The sequence below is a fragment of the Piliocolobus tephrosceles genome, chromosome 4, assembly GCF_002776525.5.
Source record: "Piliocolobus tephrosceles isolate RC106 chromosome 4, ASM277652v3, whole genome shotgun sequence".
Lineage (NCBI taxonomy): Eukaryota > Metazoa > Chordata > Mammalia > Primates > Cercopithecidae > Piliocolobus > Piliocolobus tephrosceles.
Genome location: NC_045437.1, coordinates 158,407,995 through 158,428,640, shown reverse-complemented (window position 1 = coordinate 158,428,640; position 20,646 = coordinate 158,407,995). Strand labels below are relative to the sequence as shown.

Genomic DNA, 20,646 nt, shown 5'->3' with positions numbered 1-20,646 from the left:
CCTCAGTCCCAAACTACAGCAAGAGGTGATCCTGCTGCTTTAGGCATGTTCCTCTCCAATTCTATCCTGTATGGTCAGACAAATCACTTTATAGATAATCACCATTTCTCAGGTTTCCTGTTCAAAATGCCACAAGGGACTTCTAATGTTGACACCAAATAAATTTTAAACTCTTACATTTGATATTCAAAGTCATTATAAACTCCATTCCCAAAATGCTTTTATCACCTTATCTTACACGTACAATCCTGGAAAAGCTGCTCCCTTATTTGCTTTCCCATAAAAATTCTAATTAGACACACAAAATTTCCTAATGATTTCTAAGAGTTGATATCTAATCTGTTCTGTTCAGGTGTGAATTCAAGAATAAGTGGCAGCCAACTCAATGTGACTATTCCTGTACCCCTATATATAAATAACTTATACTATACCAAGTAACTTATTTCTTCAATTTGGGTTATCATACCCATTCTGTTTTCACATGCTATCATTTCGACACTACCTATCTCAATGGCCATCTCTTCCATAATCACAAAAGATATACCACTCCTCAGACTTCAATTGGTTTATTGTGTATACACACCTAGACTTTTCAAAAATGGGACATGTTCTCTACTGCCTTCAGACCTTTACATATGCAGCTGTCACTTCTGGCTAAAAGCCCATTCTGTCTTTGCCAACAATATTTGCCTCCTACCTACATCTTATGACCTAGTTCAACCAATCCCTCCTCTACTCCAGAAAGGTATTATTCCTTCTATAGCACTAAGCATACCAACCTCACTAATAAGATAACACTAATAAGATAACAAGTTCTCTAAGGCAGGAACTGTATTATGTAATATTACATTCATTTTTGTTCACCTAATATTCAAGACATTTGCCAAAATGGGTGTTTAACTAAATTTTCCCTTTTGCCTCAAATACATTAGGTCCTTGCAATTATGTATAAGGCCCTCAAAAGGTATACACAAGGCCATATACCAGAAACTGTAGCTTATCTCATTTAAGGCTCACAATAACCCTATTACATAGTTACTTTTCCTATTGTATAGATGGTATAGTCTCATAAAGTTAATTCACCGGCTAGGCAGGGTGGCTCACTCCTGTAATCCCAGCACTTTGGGAGGCCGAGGCAGGTGAATCACAAGGTCAGGAGTTTAAGACCAGCCCAGCCAAGATGGTGAAACTCCCTCTCTACTAAAAACTACAAAAATTAGCCAGGCACGGTGGCAGGCGCTGTAATCCTAGCTGCTCGGGAGGCTGAGGCAGGAGAACTGCTTGAACCCAGGCGGCAGAAGTTGCAGTGAGCAGAGATTGTGTCACTGCACTCAAGCCTGGGTGACAGAGTGAGACTCCGCCCCCCCCCAAAAAAAAAAAAAAAAGTAAATTCACACAAGTAGGTGAATCAGGACTCAAAACCCAAGTGTGACTAAAAAGTCCAACTTCATATTGCTCTATCCCAAAATATAAAACAGATTATCTACTTTAGGCAAAAGTCCAACATAACATGATTCTTAGGTCTTTTAATATCTACCATTTATTGAGCAATGCAGATTTAAACAATAAAGGTTTTACAGAGTAAAAATGGAAGTAAAATAAATTTAGGAAAAGGCTTTCTACGTTTCAAAATCTTGGGAAAAGTACCAAATGCAAAGAAAAATCGAATCATGACTTTTATTCCAGGAATATAAAGAATTAAATGCCCTTAACAAAGTTCCCACTGAATATAACTGAATTGTGGTATTTAAAACATTAAAGCCTGCATTAAAAAAAAGTTAAGATTTTTAAAAAATAAAACCACAAACACAACTGAAATGGCACAAAAGGTACAGAATCCAAAGGCCAAGAATGATGTGAAAGCAAAAATACTTGAACTTGGGAAACCAATAAAGTCCTTGATCTACCAGACAGTTTCTGTCAAACTCTAAAGATTTTTCACTCTGATGTTTGTAGGGAGTGACAGAGATAAGAGATGAAACAAGAGACTCTACCAAAGCTGAGGAATCTAATAGAAACCTACTCATAAAGCTCATTCCAAACAGCTACATCCTCATTACAAGGGTAAGCAAGGTATAAGCAGAAGGGGACAGGAAGAAAACTTGCCTGGCACTGGGAAAAGGGGAAGAAACTAAACAAAAAGTGCCTTCCCCTGAGAATTCAAAACCACAAGCCAACCCTCATGCAGATCTATAGTTTGAATTCATAATACCTCAAGCATGCAAGTAAACTGAAAGACATTCAGCACTATTAATATACAATAGCAGAAACAACAAATGCAAAACTTCCTTACAAAAATGCAGGTTTTTTTTTTTTTTGAAATGGAGTTTTGCTCCTGTCACCCAGGCTGGTGTGCAATGGCGCAATCTTGGCCCACTGCAACCTCCACCTCCCAGGTTCAAGTGATTCTCCTGCCCCAGGCTCCCAAGTAGTTGGGATTACAGGCATGTACCACCATGCCCAGCTAAATTTTGTATTTTTAGTAGAGATGGGGTTTCACCATGTTGGCCAGGCTGATCTCAAACTCCTGACCTCAGGTGATCCACCCGCCTCAGCCTCTCAAAGTGCTGGGATTACAGGCGTGAGCCACCGTACCAGGCCAACAAAAATGCAACTTTAACATAAACCTCAAAGTATTACCGTACCTAAAGTTCCAAGACATATGAACTCATAGACAAACAAAAAAATCCCAGCTACATCAAAATCATGTGAGGAAGCAAGACATAATTAAAAATAATGAGCCCCCTAAAAAGCAGAATGACATTTGCAAATACTCCAATATACCGAAAGTATTAGAGAACAGAAAACCAAAATTTAAAAACTTTCAAACAAAAGAAAACTTGAAAATGAGCCAGAGATGATAAACAGCAACCAAGCAGGTGAGGCTTGACCAGGACAAAAAGCCCTAAGTGCCCTCCTCCCCACTGCCAGGCTAGCAAGCAGTGAGGAACAACCAATAGCAATCTACATTTGGAGGAGAGATGAGAACATGAAGAGACCCTGCTGAAGCACAAGAGCACAGAGAAGGCCTAAAACTGAGTGGAGCAGGAACACTGACTGAGAAAAATCTTCCAGCAAACTCAAGGACAAAGTAACAATAAACAAATTTGAAACCACTGGTGCACTGAAGGCAACCATAACAGCAAGAGAATCCAAACCTAGCTCAACTCCAGTAGAAATGCGTTCATCTCTAGGCTTAAAAGCTATAGCCCTATACCCAATGCCTAACATTAAATCCAAAATTATAACTCACATAAAAAAGGAAAGGTAAAACAACACAAAACAAAAAATGAAACAAACAAACAAACAAAAAACACTGCCGAGAGACAAAGCAATCAACAGAGCAGTCTACAAAAATTAGAGTGGATCCAGATGCTGGAACTACCAGACAGAGAATTTCAATCAACTATGATTAAATACGTTATAGGTTCACTGGAAAAGGTACAGACAACACACCTAGATGGAGAATTTTAGCAGACAAAAGAAAAATATAAAAGTAAAATGAAAATGTTAGAAACAAAAGATACAGTAATAGAGATGAAGAATGTCTTTGACATGCTCATTGGCAGACTCAACACAACTGAGTTAAGATCAATGAAATTAAAAACAGGACAATAAAATTACCAAAGAGAGAGAGGAAGGAATTGAATGGCATACTAAGATGCAACTAAAAAGGGAGTAAACTGGGAAGATAAATCCAGAAGATTTACTCAACAAACAGCACAAAATCATCATGAAGAGGTGAAAAATAAGAAAACTAAGAATATACAGATGAAAGGTTGAAAAAAAAAAAGTTCAAGAAGGTGACAGAACAAGACCATATTTAAGGAAAAAAAGAATTTTTGATGCCCAAAGCAGTCCAAAAAATCCAAAACAGGATAATGAAAAACTACGATACCAAATTACAGAGAAAATATAAACAGAAGACTTTTAATGCTGCCAGAGAGAAAAAAGATCAGGAAGGCAATTAGATTAATGTCTGACTCCTCAAAAAACAACGAATGTAAAAAAATAGAATGTATTAATTGTGTTAATAAAAAATAATTCTCCTCCTAAAATTGTATTAATGGCAAATCAATCCTCCAAGAATGAAGAAAAACAAAGTTATTTTCAGACAAAGGAAAAAAATACCTGAGATACTTAACAACAAAAGATCTTCAGGAAAGAATTTTTAATGGGTGTACTCTAAACATAACACAAGTGTTACCATTAGGACGGTCTCATATACAAGAAATAATTAAAAGCAAAAAATATTAAATACGTGGTTAAATAGGAATAAATAATGACTGCATAAAACAGGAAGGCAAAATTTACAGAATACACAAAGCTAAAATACTGGACAATAGGAATTACATTTGGATACTAGCATTAAACTCTTATCAGTTTAGCTACTTGTTAGCCTCAACTGTTTTTAAGTAGGATTTTTTTTTTCTTGTTTTTAAACATAATCTCACTCTGTTGCCCAGGCTGGAGTGCAGTGGCACAATCTTGGCTCACTGCAACCTCCACGTCCCGGGTTCAAGTGATTCTCCAGCCTAAGTCTCCTGAGTAGCTGGGATTACAGGTGCCCACCACACCTGGCTAAGTTTTGTATTTTCAGTAGAAATGGGGTTTCACCATGTTGGCTAGGCTGGTCTCGCACTCTTGATCTCAGGTGATCCACCAGCCTGGGACTCCCAAAGTGCTGGGATTACAGGAGGGAGCCATTGTGCCTGGTCTAAGTAGGAATTTAAAAATAGTCAGAATTAGCACTAAAAGAAGAGACCATTTCTCCAAGAGTATGGTAGGGAGGAGAGGAAGGAAAAAAGAACGTAAAATAAAGGGGAAAAAACAAGAACAAATGCAAAGCACATACAGTGGTGGAAGTAAATTCAGACCTATCAGCAATGACAATGAATATAAATAGAAGAGTCTTTCCAGGTAAAAAAGAATCTCATGTCAAGACCCCAAGTATTAAGACTCACAGAATCCTGATACTTTTGAGAGAAGCCCAATAATTTTAAATATTTCTCTGCTTTCTGGTGAAGGAAATCCCAATTTAATACATTTCTTGGTGTCCACACCCGCTACAAATCATTAACGTAACAAAGGTTTGTTATCCTTTTAGTGGGGAAATGGCACCTACTTATTATCATCATAATCTGAGCTCTATAACCACAAGGAATGGTTTAACTATTTGGATATTGCTGCTTCTAAGCTTTTGCAATGAACAACCCTAGGAAACACATTTTTCTTAAGGTGAAATAATTTGGTAAATACTTTTAAGAGAAAAAAACAGTCGTGTCGATGCTGACATTTCCTATTGACGTTTTAGACTGGAGTTTTTCTTAACATCTTTAATTTTACACAACTCTTATGCTAAAATAAAAATCTTGATTACTAATGACATTTATTTATGCATCTATTAGTTATATTAGCTATAATTATAATTGTAAAATTCAATTATTTCCAATTACATGTATCATAATATATAGAATTTTTCATAATTTATACATAAATATTACCCATACATATATAATTGCTTTAAATTAACAAAATCAACATTACCACTAATATCCTGGTTCCATCATCTTGGATACTAATTTGAATACTAACATTTATATATATGTATAGATTTATGTATATGTGTTATGTTAAATTAATTATAATTAGTTACATATAATGGGCATCTATACACACACATATACAGCCATGTGTCACTTAAACGATAAGGATACATTCTGAGGAATTAGTTGTTAGGCAATTTTGTCATTGTGTGAACATCATAGAGTGCACTTACACATAGACAGTACAGCCTACTACTTATCCAGGCTACACAGTATGGCCTATTGCTCCCAAGCTACCAACCTGTAAAGCATGTTACTGTACTGAACACCGTAGGCAATTATAACACAATGTTAAGTATCTGTGTATCGAAACACAGAAAAGATACAATAAAAACACAGTATTATAATTTTATGGAACCATTGTCATACATGTGATCGGTCATAACCAAAACATTGCTCTGCAGTGCATGACTGTACAGACAACTGTAAAAAGACCACTAGTAGGCTGGGCTCAGTGGCTCACGCCTGTAATCCCAGCACTTTAGGAGGCTGAGATGGGTGGATCACCTGAGGTCAGGAGTTTGAGGCTAGCCTGACCAACATGGTCAAACCCCAACTCTACTAAAAATATAAAAATTAGCTGGGAGTGGTGGCGTGTGCCTGTAATCTCAGCTACTCGGGAGGCTGAGGTAGGAGAATCACTTGAACCCAGGAGGTGGAGGTTGCAGTGAGCTGAGATCACGCCACTGCACTCCTGCCTGGGCGACAGATCGAGACGCCATCTCAAAAATAATAATAATATTAAAAAAAGACCACTAGTAACACCAACAATGAGACAACTGGCTCTTTCTGTGCTAGGGGACATACTACCTTAGGAATGTACAGGTAAAATACTGTCTCTTAAAGTCACCAGAAATAATAATTCTTCGTGGAATTATACCAAAATTTTACATATATTAAAATCCCGTATTTTGCTTTTTGGGGGAAAGAGTAAATTTTTTCTCCTTTTGAATTGTTTTTAGTATATAAAAATATTTACATGGCTCCCCTAAAATTGCTCTTCTTTCTCAGGTTTCTTCTAGTTCTCCTTGCTTTTTTATTCTTTTAAATGGCACAAAATGCAAAACACAAAATAAACACTACACCTGATGGTATATTTCACTGGGATTTCATTATATTCATAAGGTAAACTAACAAAAAGTAATATCCTTATTCTGGTAACTCCACACCTAAGAACATGGCATCTCTTTTTTTGCTCAAGCTTAATTTTTTTATTTCAGGGGTAAACACATTGTTTCTGCACATTTGTTAAGTTTAATCTTAAGTGTTTTGTTTGTTGGTTTTATAGATGGAGTCTATGTTGCCCAGGCTGGAGTGCAGTGGCTATTCACAGACAGGAATAATGGGGACTACAGACGTGTGTCACGACACCCAGCTTAAGTATTTTTCATACAGTTTTTGTAAATGTATTCATCTTCCCTTATGTGACATATGTTACAGATCAATTCCTTTACCCCTATTTTAAAAATATCCTGGGATTATGATGGGAATTGCACTAAATTTTAGACAAATTTTGAGATAAGTTATATCTTAAAAATATCGTCTCAACTGATTTAAAGAAGATCTAAAAACGACTGTTTATGGTTCTGTGTAAAGGTCTTCTACAACTTTTTTTAGATTTAATCTGATGTATATAGACGGTTTTGATGTTCATAAATGGTATGTTTATAAAATTCAATTTTCTACTTGCTTGTAAGGAGAAATACAATTGATTTTTATGTATGAACAAGTATTCAATGACCTTGCTGAAATGACATAAATTTCAAAAGTTCACACTTAGGTTATTTGGGGTTTTCTACATACAAATTATGTCATCTGTAAATCACAGTTTTACATTTTTTTCCAATCTCTTTCTTCCCCTGCCTAAATGCATCTCCTAGCCAATAGTTTTGGTATGGTGAGCTTTCTTCATATAATCCCAAATGTTGGGAGAAAGTTTTCAATGTTTATTATAGGGTTTCTGCAGGTAACAATTACGTTATAAAAGTTTCATTCTCTTCCTAGCTTGCTAAAAGCTTTTAAAATCATGAATGGGTTTTGATTATCAAGAGCTTTTTCTGCATCTACAGAAATTATTATCCGATTTTTTTTCTCTAATTATATCAGTGTAGTGAATCACACATATTTTCAAATGCTAAATCAACTTGCGATTCTGGAACTAAATTCAATGTGGTCATGTTGTTTTATCCTTTGTATGTATACTGAGATTCAACTACCTAAAATATTTAGATTTTTACATTTACTTTTATTTAAAAATACTAACCTATAATACTGCTTTTGTATAACGCCCTTGTTAGGCTGTTATAAACATTATAAAAGGCTCCTAAAATAAGGCAAAGAAGTTAATCTTTTTCTATTTCCTGTTAGATGCTAAGTATTATTTCTTCTTTAAATGTTTGGAAAAATTTACCAGTGAAGCCACATGGGTCTGAATTTCTAAATGAAAATGTTTATAATTACAGATTCACTTTCTCTGCAGATCTTCTATTTGTGTGTGTATGTGCTAGTCTGGTGATTTTTTTTTTTTAAAGGAATTTGACTAAAACTTCAAACTTACTAGCTTTAGGCTTTCCATACCATCTCCCTTATTAGCATTTTAAAAATGTTTCCTGGATCATAGTAGTGAATCCTTTTTCATTCCTGATACTGATCGTATGGCATGTTTTATTTTTGATTATCTTTGACAGGGGTTTATCAATTTCCTTAGTCTTTTCTGAGACTCAACCTTGTCCTTTGTCAATCCTCACTATCCTAAGTTTGCTTTTATGCCATTGATATTTATTTTTATATTGATCTTTATTATTTCTTGGCTTGTGATTTCTATTCATATGCTGCTCTTTTAATTTCCTGACATGAACACTTTACTGTCAGCCTTTGCTCTTATACTACTAGGGCTTAAATTTCACAACAAGAAAGGCTTACACTGAATTCTACACATTTTAATAGGTCATATTTATTCATTTAAAATATTTTCTAATTTTCTAAGTAATTCTTCTTTTACAAGCAATTTAGAGCATATGCCTGAATTTCAGAATTTGTATTTTTTTTTTTTAGCTGTGTTTTTATAATTGGTTTTTAAATTAATTTCATGGTGGTCAGAAACTATAAAATTTCAAATACTGAAATTTTGAGACTTGCTTCATGTCCCAATATATGGTCAAATTTAAAAAACATTCCAAGCACACTTGAAAAGCAGGCACAGTCTGTTGTTGATAGGTGTAGTGTTCCCTGTATGTCTCTTAGGTAAAATGTGTACATGATGAGGTTCGAATCCTCAATATCCTTACTGATTCGTGGTGGTGGTTTTGTCAGTTACTTCGGAGGTATATTAAAATCTCTTGGTCAGGCACAGTGGCTCACGCCTGTAATCCCAGCACTTTGGGAGGCCGAGGCAAGAGGATTAACCTCAGGTCAGGAGTTCAAAACCAGCCTGGCCAACACGGCGAAACACCGTCTCTACTAAAAATACAAAAATTAGCTGGGTGTGGTGGGGCACACCTGTAATCCCAGTTACTTGGGAGGCTGAGGCAGGAGAATCACTTAAGCCTGGGAGGCAGAGGTTGCAGTGAGCTGAGATTGTGCCACTGCACTCTAGCTTAGACGACAGAGCAAAACTTCATCACAAAACTAAAAATAAAAATCTCCCACTGTGATTGTGAGTTTGTCTAGTTCTGATTTTACTAAGGACAATTTTTGTTTTATATATTTTGAAGGCATGTAAAGCTTCAGGATTGTGTAACCTTGATACAATTAACCTTTTATCACTATACAGTACCATTCTTACATTAAATAACGCTTCTTGCCTAAAAGTATACTTTGGGCCAGGCATGGTGGCTCACACCTATAAGTCCAACACTTGGGGAGGTTGAGGTGGGAGGACTACTTGAGGTCAAGAGTTCGAGATCAGCCTGTGAAACATAACAAGGCTGTCTCTACAACAACAACAACAACAATAACAACAAATAATTAGCTGGTATGGTGGGATGCATCTGTAGTCCCAGCTACTTGAGAGGCTGAGGAGAGGCTCACTTGAGCCCAGGAGTTCAAGGCTGCAGTGAGCTACTGCACCACTGCACTCCACTCTGGGCAAGACTCTGTTTCTTTAAAAAAAAAAAAAAAAAAAGAAGTTAAAACAAGGAGATTACTTTATAATGTGTCAGATTAAGATGACTAACTTATTAGGTGATTAAGAATGTGTTCAGTAACAGACATTTCCAATCACCAGTGGAGTTATTCAAATCTGTACAAACAGATAAAACCATTTGACCAGTCATTTTTAACAATTCTGAAAAATTTCATCTATTTTGGATTGTTTTCTCCTATAACTCATAAAGCATTTAAAATTATACCAATCAATAAATTAAATTTTTGAAATTTAAAAACTACCAGCCATAAATACATGTACTTGATGTGACTTTTTATTTTATATACTTGTTTTTCTGAAATACTGAAGAATAATTTGGAGATATAATGCTTCTTGAACCCAAAATACATCACCATGTATTTGCTAACAATAAGGACTTTGTCTTACAGAACCACAATATGGTTATCAAACTCAGGGCATCTGATATTATCCAATCTGCAGTCCATATTTGGAATTCATCAATTGCACCAACAATGTCACTTATAGCTATGCCTATAAATTTCTCCTTTTCTTCCTCCTCATATGCAAATATTACATAAAGTATGTAAAATAAGCACTAAACAGGATGTATAACACTGAAGTAAAAGCAGTAAATCTTTCGCATACAGTATGAGAAATACAAAATACAACTAAAAAGTGAGAAAAATCACTACTGTCTGGGCAGTTTCCTCGCCATGTTCCTCAATACATACATTTAAAAGAAAGAATTCTGAGGCTCTAATAGGAATCCCATATATTCAGTGCTTAAAGAAAACAAATTTGAAACAATACATACTCCATCCTTGAACAAACTTGAATTCAAGAAACATTTACTGAATATTGACTTTGCAGGCAGCACTCTGCAATACTCTGGGAGATACAATAAGACATAATCTTTGCCCTGTAAGAGCTTAAAATCCAGTTGCTCACGTAAAATTAGGGATAGTGAGTTCATGGTTATATAGACGATCCAGTTTAGGAAAGAGAAAACAAAATATTTGAAGATATCTGACTATAGCACCACGAAATGGAAAAGTAGTTTAGTTTTAAGCCCTTACACTAAAATGCTTCATTAAGAATTCAATTTCTCTTCTCAACAGTTCAAATCTAATCAGATGACATGGTCATCTACATGAGATCCTAGTAGGACAATAAGTCCACTCAGTATATGCTATTTTCTAGTAAGGTCATCTTAGAACAAGGTAAAAGCAAGCTGTGTTCTTGATTCTTCTAATACTTAAAAAAAACAAAAACCAACCAAACAAAAACCATATTCTAAAGTTAGATCAACTACTTAGCTCTTTTAAGAAAAAATAAAGAATTATTCCTTAAATACACCCTTAAATAAAAACTTATCTCAAATAATTAAAAAGTGAAAACACTAAGACCATTTCTCACTTGGATCTAATCATATGTCTTTTTACTTTTCTCTACTTCATTCTCTCTAGTCTCGGGCACAGACTACAGAATTCAAAGTTTACTGAAAAGGTGAAACCGAATGGGAAAGAAGAAATCACTTGAGGCTGGCCGCGGTGGCTCACGCCTGTAATCTCAGCACTTTGGGAGGCCGAGGAGGTGCATCAACTGAGGTCCGGAGTTCGAGACCAACCTGGCCAACATGGTGAAATCCCCATCTCTACTAAAAAATACAAAAACTAGCTGGGCATGGTGCCAGGTGCCTGTAATCCCAGCTACTCAGGAGGCTAAGGCAGGAAAATTGCTTACATCCAGGAGGTGGAGGTTGCAGTGAGCCAAGATTGCACCACTGCACTCCAGCCTGGGCACCAAGAATAAAACACTGTCTCAAAAAAAAACAAAAAAAAGTCACTTGAAAACTCATGGCCCCCTTTTAAAAATTTTTAGTTTTCTGGTAGAAGGGGTAAAAAACACCAAATCTGCAAATTATATATAAGTGTATTATGTTTCACACTCTCTTGAGGATCAAAAAAAGTCTGACAGAAACAGATAAACTTGGTAGATGGTTCTGAGGCTACTTGATAAAATCTCTAAAAGGTCATAGTAATAAAACCTCCTTAAGCATTTAAAGCCTACTACATTTAAAGTTAAAACTGAAGCATATCAAAAACAATTCAGCATTCTTTAAAGTTCTTACCACAATCATTTCTGAAGGCTCTAATACAAGACAATCACATCCTCTTTTTCCTCCAAACTGCTTACCAAAACTATAAAAACAGAAAAACAATTTCTTTAGCAAAGGTTATTAATAAAATTTATCAATATAGGAAAAAAAGCAACAAAAAAAGCCCTGAGATGTTAGCCAAGAAATTCTGATCCTGTCACTTATATTAAGATTTTCTAAAAAAGAAAGGAAAAAAAAAAGAAAACTTTCTCAATTTCCCAGACATAACAACAGATCTCAATATAATACTACATGAAAATTCTTTTTAAACTTCTGCCTTTAACTAGTCCCTAAAATTAGTTATAAAAGATACCGATCTAATCTCAAATTTTTAACATCTGTCAATATATGTTGAACAAAGGAAAAAAATACACTTAATAAAAATCTAATTAAAGTGATAACCTGATTAGGCAATGTTTTATAAAAGTAAATTATTATAATCTTTTGGGAGCAGTATTAAGACAACAGATATTAAAAATAAAAAAACCTTAAAAGATATACACACTTGAGTAGTCTCTTGGTATCCAACTGGGATTGGTTCCAGAATCTCCAAGGATACAAAAATCTACCAATGCTCAAGCGCCTAACATAAAATGATGTAGCATTTGCATATAACCTATGTACATCCTCCCATATGCTTTAAATCAACTTGAGATTTTTAATAATACCTAATACAGGGGAAATGCTACATAAATAGTTGTTATACTTTATTGCTTAGGGAATAATAACAAAATAAGTCAATATATGCTTAGTAGAGATGCAATCATTCATCCTTTTTTTTCCCCAGGATCAGCAGTTGCTTGAATTAATGAACGTGAAACCCATGGATATAAAGTGCCAACTATATATAAAGAAATATAGTTAGATACAAAGATGACTTTTTAAAAGAAAGTGTTAGAGCCACAGCTCTTTGGAAAAAAATAAAGCTGGACCAGTACTAAAATAAAATGTTTTTTATATTCTTGGTCTGAGAAAGATTTCTCAGCATATCAAAAAAGAAAGCAACCACAGAGAAAAAGATACATTTTCATTTTAAAAGATAACCTGAACTTTTTTTAATGGAGAATAAAAAAAAACCCTGTCAACTATACCAAGACACAAATGACTTACATATGAAATATACAGAGTGCATTTAAAATAATGATAAAGCAACCAAAAAGATTATATGAAAATTTATGAAATTATGAAATTTCATTTCACTAAATATGAAAATTTAGTGCCAGTGTCAGTTAATAAATAAAATACATAAATATTACTCCAAAATAACCAAACAGAAAAAAAAACATTAATTATTCAAACAAAAGAAAATACCAAGAAAAATCTAATAAATAAATAAACCATTTATAAAGAAAATTATACAACTTCACTGATGGGCTAGAAACAAAGCTTAAAGTAACATAGCATATACTTTTATGGGAAGGCTAAATATTTAAAAATGTCAATTTCCCAAAGTATAAGGTTCTATACAAATAATAGTTAATAACAACATTCTAATCAAAATCCAAACAAAGTAACTTTTGAACATAACCAAAAAACCACTTATGTTTTTTGAGACAGCGTCTCACTCTGTGATCACCCAGGCTGCAGTGCAGTGGTGCAATCACGGCTCACTGTAGCCTCGACATCCCTGGGCTCAGGTGATCTTACCATATCAGGCCCAAGTAGCTGGGACTACAGGCATGCACTACCATGCCTGGCAAATTTTTAAATTTTTTGTAGAGTCAGGGGTTTCATCATTTTCACTATACTGGGCTTGAACTCCTGGGCTCAAGCAATCCACCCACCTTGGCCTCACAAAGTGCTAGGATTACAGGCGTGAGCCACTGCACCAGGCCTCACTTGTATTTTCTTAAGCAGAAGATCTTTATCTTTTGTTTCCCCAAATTCTTGTATCACCTAATACATTTAAAAAAGCAAATCTGTAAAAGTTTGCTTTCATGCAAGATGGAGTAACAGGGACTGGGTTTACTCTCCCACCTGAGGACAAAAACAGAAAACAAAACAAAATACATAAAACAACAATTTCAAGACACCAAAAAGAAGGCAGGGCAGGGCTGTAATTCTTGAGGGAGGAAACAAAAAACTAAGATGACTCTTGCAATACACCATTTTACCACCTACAGGCAAGCTCTAGGCTACAATGCAAGAATAGAGAAGCCTAACACAGCCTGACAATTTTGGTGAATTGAAAAGCTAAGCGTTTTGGGGTGTCGATGACAGGGGAAAGATGCTTAAAATTTGCAAGGCAGTGTTCCTGAAAAGAGGGAGCAGCAAAGAGAAAGGGGGAGAGAGAGAACAAGATTGTGCCTAACAGTATGCAGGAGCGTTTGTGTGCATATATGCTTTGAAGAAAGTTCCTCTTGAGTCTATGAGTGAGTACTGTGGATATGTGAGAACAAACCTAAGAGTCACAGAGGAAATACGACATAATACATGCGGTTCTAGGTAGGGTCCTCAGGAATGTATTTCCTTAGTAACAAAATAAATTAGTCCCACACTAAAGTGCTGAACTTGTGCGAACACATTTAAAAGATAAAGCTAAAAATAATCAAATAGATTCCAATTAGCTAGACTATACGTTAGAACAAAACCCAATACTACCTAAAGAGATGCAAAAGCTGGAACCCAGTGACATAAAATTCACAATGACATCAATAAAGAAACAAGCAACAACAACAAACCAGGCATGCAAAGAAACAGGAAAATATAATCCACAACCAAGAGAAAAATAAATCAATAAAAACAGACCCAGAACTATCAGAAGTATGGAAATCAACAGACAATATTGTAACAGCTATTTCTATGTATGTTTCATAAATACGACCACAACAGAGAGATATAAAAAAGACCTAATGCAATATTCTATCAAATCACATATGCAGACACGTAAGGTCTGTTTGTTCCATTTACCAGTAATGTTAAAATTGGTGAGTAGCTTCAGACAGTGTCAACTTGATCCACCGTTTATAAAGTTTCCTCTCAATTTTCCGTCTATTAGTTTCAGCATTTTTTTTATCAGTATGTAGATTGAAAGCGTTATTAGAGCTATTAAAATACGTATTTTATATTTTGATCATTCTTTCTGAATTTATTAGCTGGGGGGCACTAATATAAAGAAAAACTCTCAACTATTTGAGTTCCTAGAACTACTGTTTATATAAAGTGAATTCACTGTATATAAAGTGAATCCTATAAAAAAGTTTCAGAAATATATTAATTTAGCAAGATTGAAGAATACAAGCACAATACCCAAAAATCAATTGTTTCATTGTATATTAGCAACAATCAGAAAATAAAATCTTTTGACTCCATTAAAAATAGAATAAAAATGACACATTTATCAAAATACATACAAGACTTCTACAAAGCTACAAATTTAAAAACTATGGAACAATGCTGAGAAAAACTGAAGAAGACCTGATTAAAAAGAGATATATCTTGTTTATGCATTAAAATGGCAATTCTCTCCAAAGTGTTCTACAAATTCAATACAATCACACTAAAAATCCCAGAAAGTCGTCTTGGAGGACTGACATAATGACCCTAAAATTTACATGGAAATGTAAAGAGCCTAAAATAGCTAAAACTACTGTGGAAAATAAGAACAAAGTTGAAATATTTATAATATCAGATTTTGACACACTATTAAAGCTAGAATACTCAATGTGGTATTTGATCAACTTATAGATCAATAAAACAGGATAGAGAGAACAAAAGGAGACCCAAACATACATGTTCAACTGATTTTTGGCAAAAGTACCAAAGGAATTCAATGGGAAAAGATAATCTTCCCTATAAATGGTGGGGAACAACCAGATACCAATACAGAAGAAACAAACGCAGTGAGGGATGGAGCTCTTAATATAACACCATAAACAAAAATTAATTATAAGTGGATCAGAGTCAGGCATAGTGGCTCACGCCTGTAATCCCAGCACTTTGGGAGGCAGAGGCTAGCAGACAGCTTGAGCTCAGGAGTTCGAGATCAGCCTGGCCAACATGGAGAAACCTCGTCTCTACAAAAAACAAAAAAATCAGCCCGACATGATGGCACATGCCTGAAGTCCCAGTTACTCGGGAGGATGAGGCAGGAGAATCACTTGTACCTGGGAGGTCCAGGCTGCAGTGAGTCATGAGGATGCCACTGCACTCCAGCCTGGGTGACAGAATGAGACTCTGTCTCAAAAAAGAAAAAAAAAAAAAGGATCAAAGACACAAATTTAAAAATTAAAACTAAAATATAACAATAAAATTTTTGTACATGCCCTATATCAGAAAGTTCCCTTCTGTATGTCTAGTTTGTTCAAAGACTTTATCCTGAATGAGTTTGATTTTTCCCAGATGCAGTTTTTTTTTCTGCATTTACTGAAAAGATCATGTGGTTTCTGCCTATTATTTTATTAATGAAGTATATCATATGAACTGACTTACAAATGCCAAACCAACCTTCCATTTCTGGGATAATCCCAACTTGGTCATGGTATAAAATACTCTAAATATAAACCAGGATTCCGTTTCCTGTTATGTGGTAACAATTTCTGCATGTATATTCATGAGGAATAATAATCTGGAATTTTCTTTTCTTGTGATCTTTGCCTACTACTGGCAGCAGTAACACTGGACTCATAGAAATTAGCTGAAAGCATTTTCTCTACCCTTACCCTAATACAAACTCTTTTGGAATGTAAGTAATAATGCTTCTTATGTTTGAAAACATTCAGCTGTGAAGTTATCTGGGTCTACACTGCTCTCTGTACTCAGTTTTTTTTTTTTTTTTTTTTTTTTGAGCCTTTTTTTGTTATGTATGTCTTCGCAAGATTTGCTCAAGTTATTGATAGCAAGTTGATCATAAATTTCCTTTGTAGGCTGGGCGAAGTGGATCACCTGAGGTCAGGAGTTCGAGACCAGCCTGGCCAACATGGTGAAATCCCGTCTTTACTAAAAATACAAAAATTATCTGGGCATGGTGGTAATGCACCTGTAATCTCAGCCTACTCAGGAGGCTGAGGCAGGAGAATCACTTGAATCCAGGAGGCGGACATTGCAGTGAGCCAAGATCATGCTATTGCACTGCAGCCTGGGTGACAAGAGCAAAGCTCTGTCTCTACACACACACACACACACAAAACCCTTTGTAATATTTTTCTTTAGGATGGTAACGTCCCCTCTTTTATGCCTGATTTTGGAAATTCGCATCTTTTTTTTTTTTTCATGGTCAGTCTAACTCAAAGTTTATTAACTTTTGTTAACCTTTTGAAAGAACCAACTTTGTGTTTCAATGATGTTTCTCTATTATTTTTCTTGTGTTTATTTCACTGATTTCCACTGGAACCTTTCTTGAGCTTGCTTTTGAGTATATTCTGTTCTTTTCATTCATAAGATGGAAACTTAAGATGACTGGATCAAAACCATTTTTTTCTCATAAACATGATCTAAATTTCCCTGAAAGTACTGCTTTAGCTGCAACCCATAAATTTTGATGTGGGTTCACTTCCACTGAGTTCAAAATATTTTCTTCTAATTTCTCTTGTGAAGTCGTCCTTGGTCCATTTATAAATATGTTATCTAAATTCTCATATTTCTTTCTGATATTGATTTATAATGGAATTCCATCATAGTCAGTGGACAAACTTCAAATGATTTCATTCTTTTCAATGTATTGAATTTGTGTTATGTTCCTAGATTATATGCCCTATCTGGAGAATGGCCCATAAATCTTGAAAAAAAGATTATATATCAGATCAAAGTGGTTGGTAATACTCTTCAAGCTCTACCTTTACTAATTTTCAGTCTAGTGGTTCTATTATTGAAAGACTTTTGAAATCACAAACTGCAATTGTTGAACTCCTACTAATCCTTTCAATTGTCAGTTTTTACTTCATATATTTTGAAGCTCTGCTATTAAATATACAACAAAAATTGCTATGTATTTCTAATGTATTAATCCTTTTAACACTATGAAATTTTGCTCCTGGTCTCTAATAATATTTCTTGTCTTAAAACCTATTTTGACTCAGGCTCTAGTTCTCTCATGAATACAGTTTGCCTGGTATATCTCTCAATCCTTTTCAACTTATTTGTGCTTTTACAGCTGAAGTGTGTTTCCTGTAGACAGCATATAATAGGATTTTGAATTGTCATAGAACCTGATAATCTCTTTTGATTGGAATATTTAGACTATGCACATGTAATGAAATTACTAACTTGTCTGGATTATGTCTACCATTTTCCTATTTTTTAAATGTCTCATCTGTTTTCTTCCTCTGTTCTTCCTGTACTACCATCATTTCTGTCAAATATTTTTGTTTAGTGTCCCATTTTAATTCCTTTGTTGATTTTGTAAATGTTATTTTTGTTTTTTTTTTTTAGCGATAGGGTCTCATTCTGTTGCCGAGTTGGAGTGAAGTGGCATGATCATGGCTCACTGTAGCATTAAACTCCTGGGCTCAAGCTATCCTCTTGCCTCAGCCTCTTGAGTAGCGAGGACTACAGTTGTATACCACCACACATGTTTTTTTTGTAGAGACAAGGGTCTCCCTGTGTTGACTAGAAGATCTCAAACTCCTGGCCTCAAGTGATCTCTGGCCTTGGCCTCTCAAACCACTGGTATTACAGGCATGAGCCATTGTACCTGGCTGATTTTTGCTATATTCTTGATGGATCTGTGGGATTGCAATATGCTTCAGGAACAAGCAAAGGTGGTCCACTCTCACCACTTCCAATGAACACCATACTGGAGATTCTCGCCAATATAATAAGGCAAGAAAATACATTAAAGGCATATAGACTGGAAAAAAAGAAATGAAAGTATGTTTATCATAGTAGACTGATCCTGTAAATAGAAAATTTTAAGGAATCTACAAATATAAACTACTAGATCTAACAAAAGATTATATCAAGGTCACAGTATATAAGATCAATATGCAAAAACCAACTGTATTTCTATATACTAGCAACGAATAAAATGAAAATGAAATTAAGATACAATTCCATTCATAATCCTATTAAGAATAAAATATTTGGAAATGATTTAACAAAAGTATAAGACTTATACACTGAAAAATACAAAATATCACTGAAAGAAATAAAAGATAAATATATGCAGAAGCAACCCATGTTCATAGGCTGGAGACACAATACAGTTAAGACTGCAGTTCTCCCCAAATTAATCTATAGATTCAAATCATTTCCTATCAAAACCCCGACAGGCTTTATGGTATAAACTGACAAGCAGATCCTTAAATGTATATAAATACACAAAAACCTAAAATAGCCAAAGCCATTATAAAAATGAACAAAGTTGTAAGACTTACTGGATTTGAAGTTACAATAAAGCTATAATAATCAAGATAGTCAGGATTGGTACCAAGATAGAAAAATATTTAAATGAGACAGAACAAACGTTCCAGAAAACAAACACACACATTTATGGTTAACTGATTTTGAATAAAGGTACCAAGGCAATTCAATGGGCAAAAAAACCCAGCCATTTCAATAAACTGTGCTGGGTAAAATGAATATGCAAATATCCACATGCAAAAATATATATATACAAACAAAACAAAAAATTAACTCACAATGGATCACAGACCAAAATGTAAGAACTAAATTTTAAAAATTCTAGAAAAAGCTGTAAGATTAAATAATCATGAGGTTGGTTTAGTCAAAGATTTCTTCGCTATGACACCAAAAGTTCTATTCTCAAAAATAAACCTTAAATTATATATCATCAATATTAAAGTTTTAGGCTTCAAAAGACACTATTAAGAAGTCACAGACTGGCTGGCCACGGTGGCACATGCCTGTAATCCCAGCACTTTGGGAGGCTGAAGTGGGCGGATCACTTGAGGTCAGGAGTTGAGGCCAGCCTGGCCAACATGGTGCAACCCCATCTCTACTAAAAATACAAAAATTAGCCAGGCATAGTAGTGGGCACTTGCAATCTCAGCTACTTGGGAGGCTAAGGCAGGAGAACTGCTTGAACCTGGGAGGCAGAGGTTGCAGTGAGCTGAGATCACGCCACGGCACTCCAGCCTGGGCAGCAGAGCAAGACTCCATCTCAAAAAAAAAAAAAAAAAAAAAAAAAAAAGCCACAGGCTGAGAGAAAATATATGTAAAATATATGAGAGACATAGAACTTGGATCCAAAATACATACATTCTTACTACTTGATAAGACAGCACAATTTTAAAATGGACAAAATGTCTGAACAGACATTTCACCAAAGAAGATACAGGAATGTCTAGTAAGCACATAAAAAGATCCCCTACATCACTCCTCACTACTGAACTACAAATCAAAATCACAGTAAGATACTGTTAAATATACCCCAGAATGGCAAATAATATAGAAGATTGTGAATACCAAGTGGTGGTCAGAATGTAAAATGGTACAGTCATTTTATAAACAATTTGGTCTTTTCCCAAGAAGGTAAACACATACTTATATAACACAGCAATTCCACTCCTACATATCTATAATAAAGAAGTGAAAACACATGGCCATATAAAGACTTTTATGTAAATTTTGATAGAAGCATTTTTGTGACAGCCCCAAATTAAAACAACTAAAATTTTCAAATTTTTTAAATCTTCTGAATGGACAAAACGCAGTATCAACAAAGAATTAAAGACAATGTTGCATTTTTAAAAAAAATGGACATGCTAGAATTGATATGTGCTAAAACATGGGTGAGCCATAAAAACATTATGCTACATGAAAAAAAACTAGATTAAAACTATACAACATATTCCATTTACAGAAAATAGCAGAAAATG

General features: G+C 34.8%; 1 protein-coding gene across 3 annotated transcripts in view; it reads right to left on the bottom strand.

Moving 5' to 3' along the window:
* RAPGEF6 (Rap guanine nucleotide exchange factor 6) overlaps positions 1–20,646 on the bottom strand; it is a 213,260-nt gene that overhangs the window by 128,201 nt on the left and 64,413 nt on the right. For 2 of the 3 annotated variants that reach the window (XM_023196723.3, XM_023196718.3), the window contains exon 5: positions 11,843–11,912. The exons of the other annotated variant lie outside the window; for it this stretch is intronic. In XM_023196723.3, coding sequence (XP_023052491.2) covers positions 11,843–11,912 — 70 coding nt within the window. The remainder of the gene's footprint in view (positions 1–11,842; positions 11,913–20,646) is intronic. 3 annotated transcript variants of the gene reach the window in all.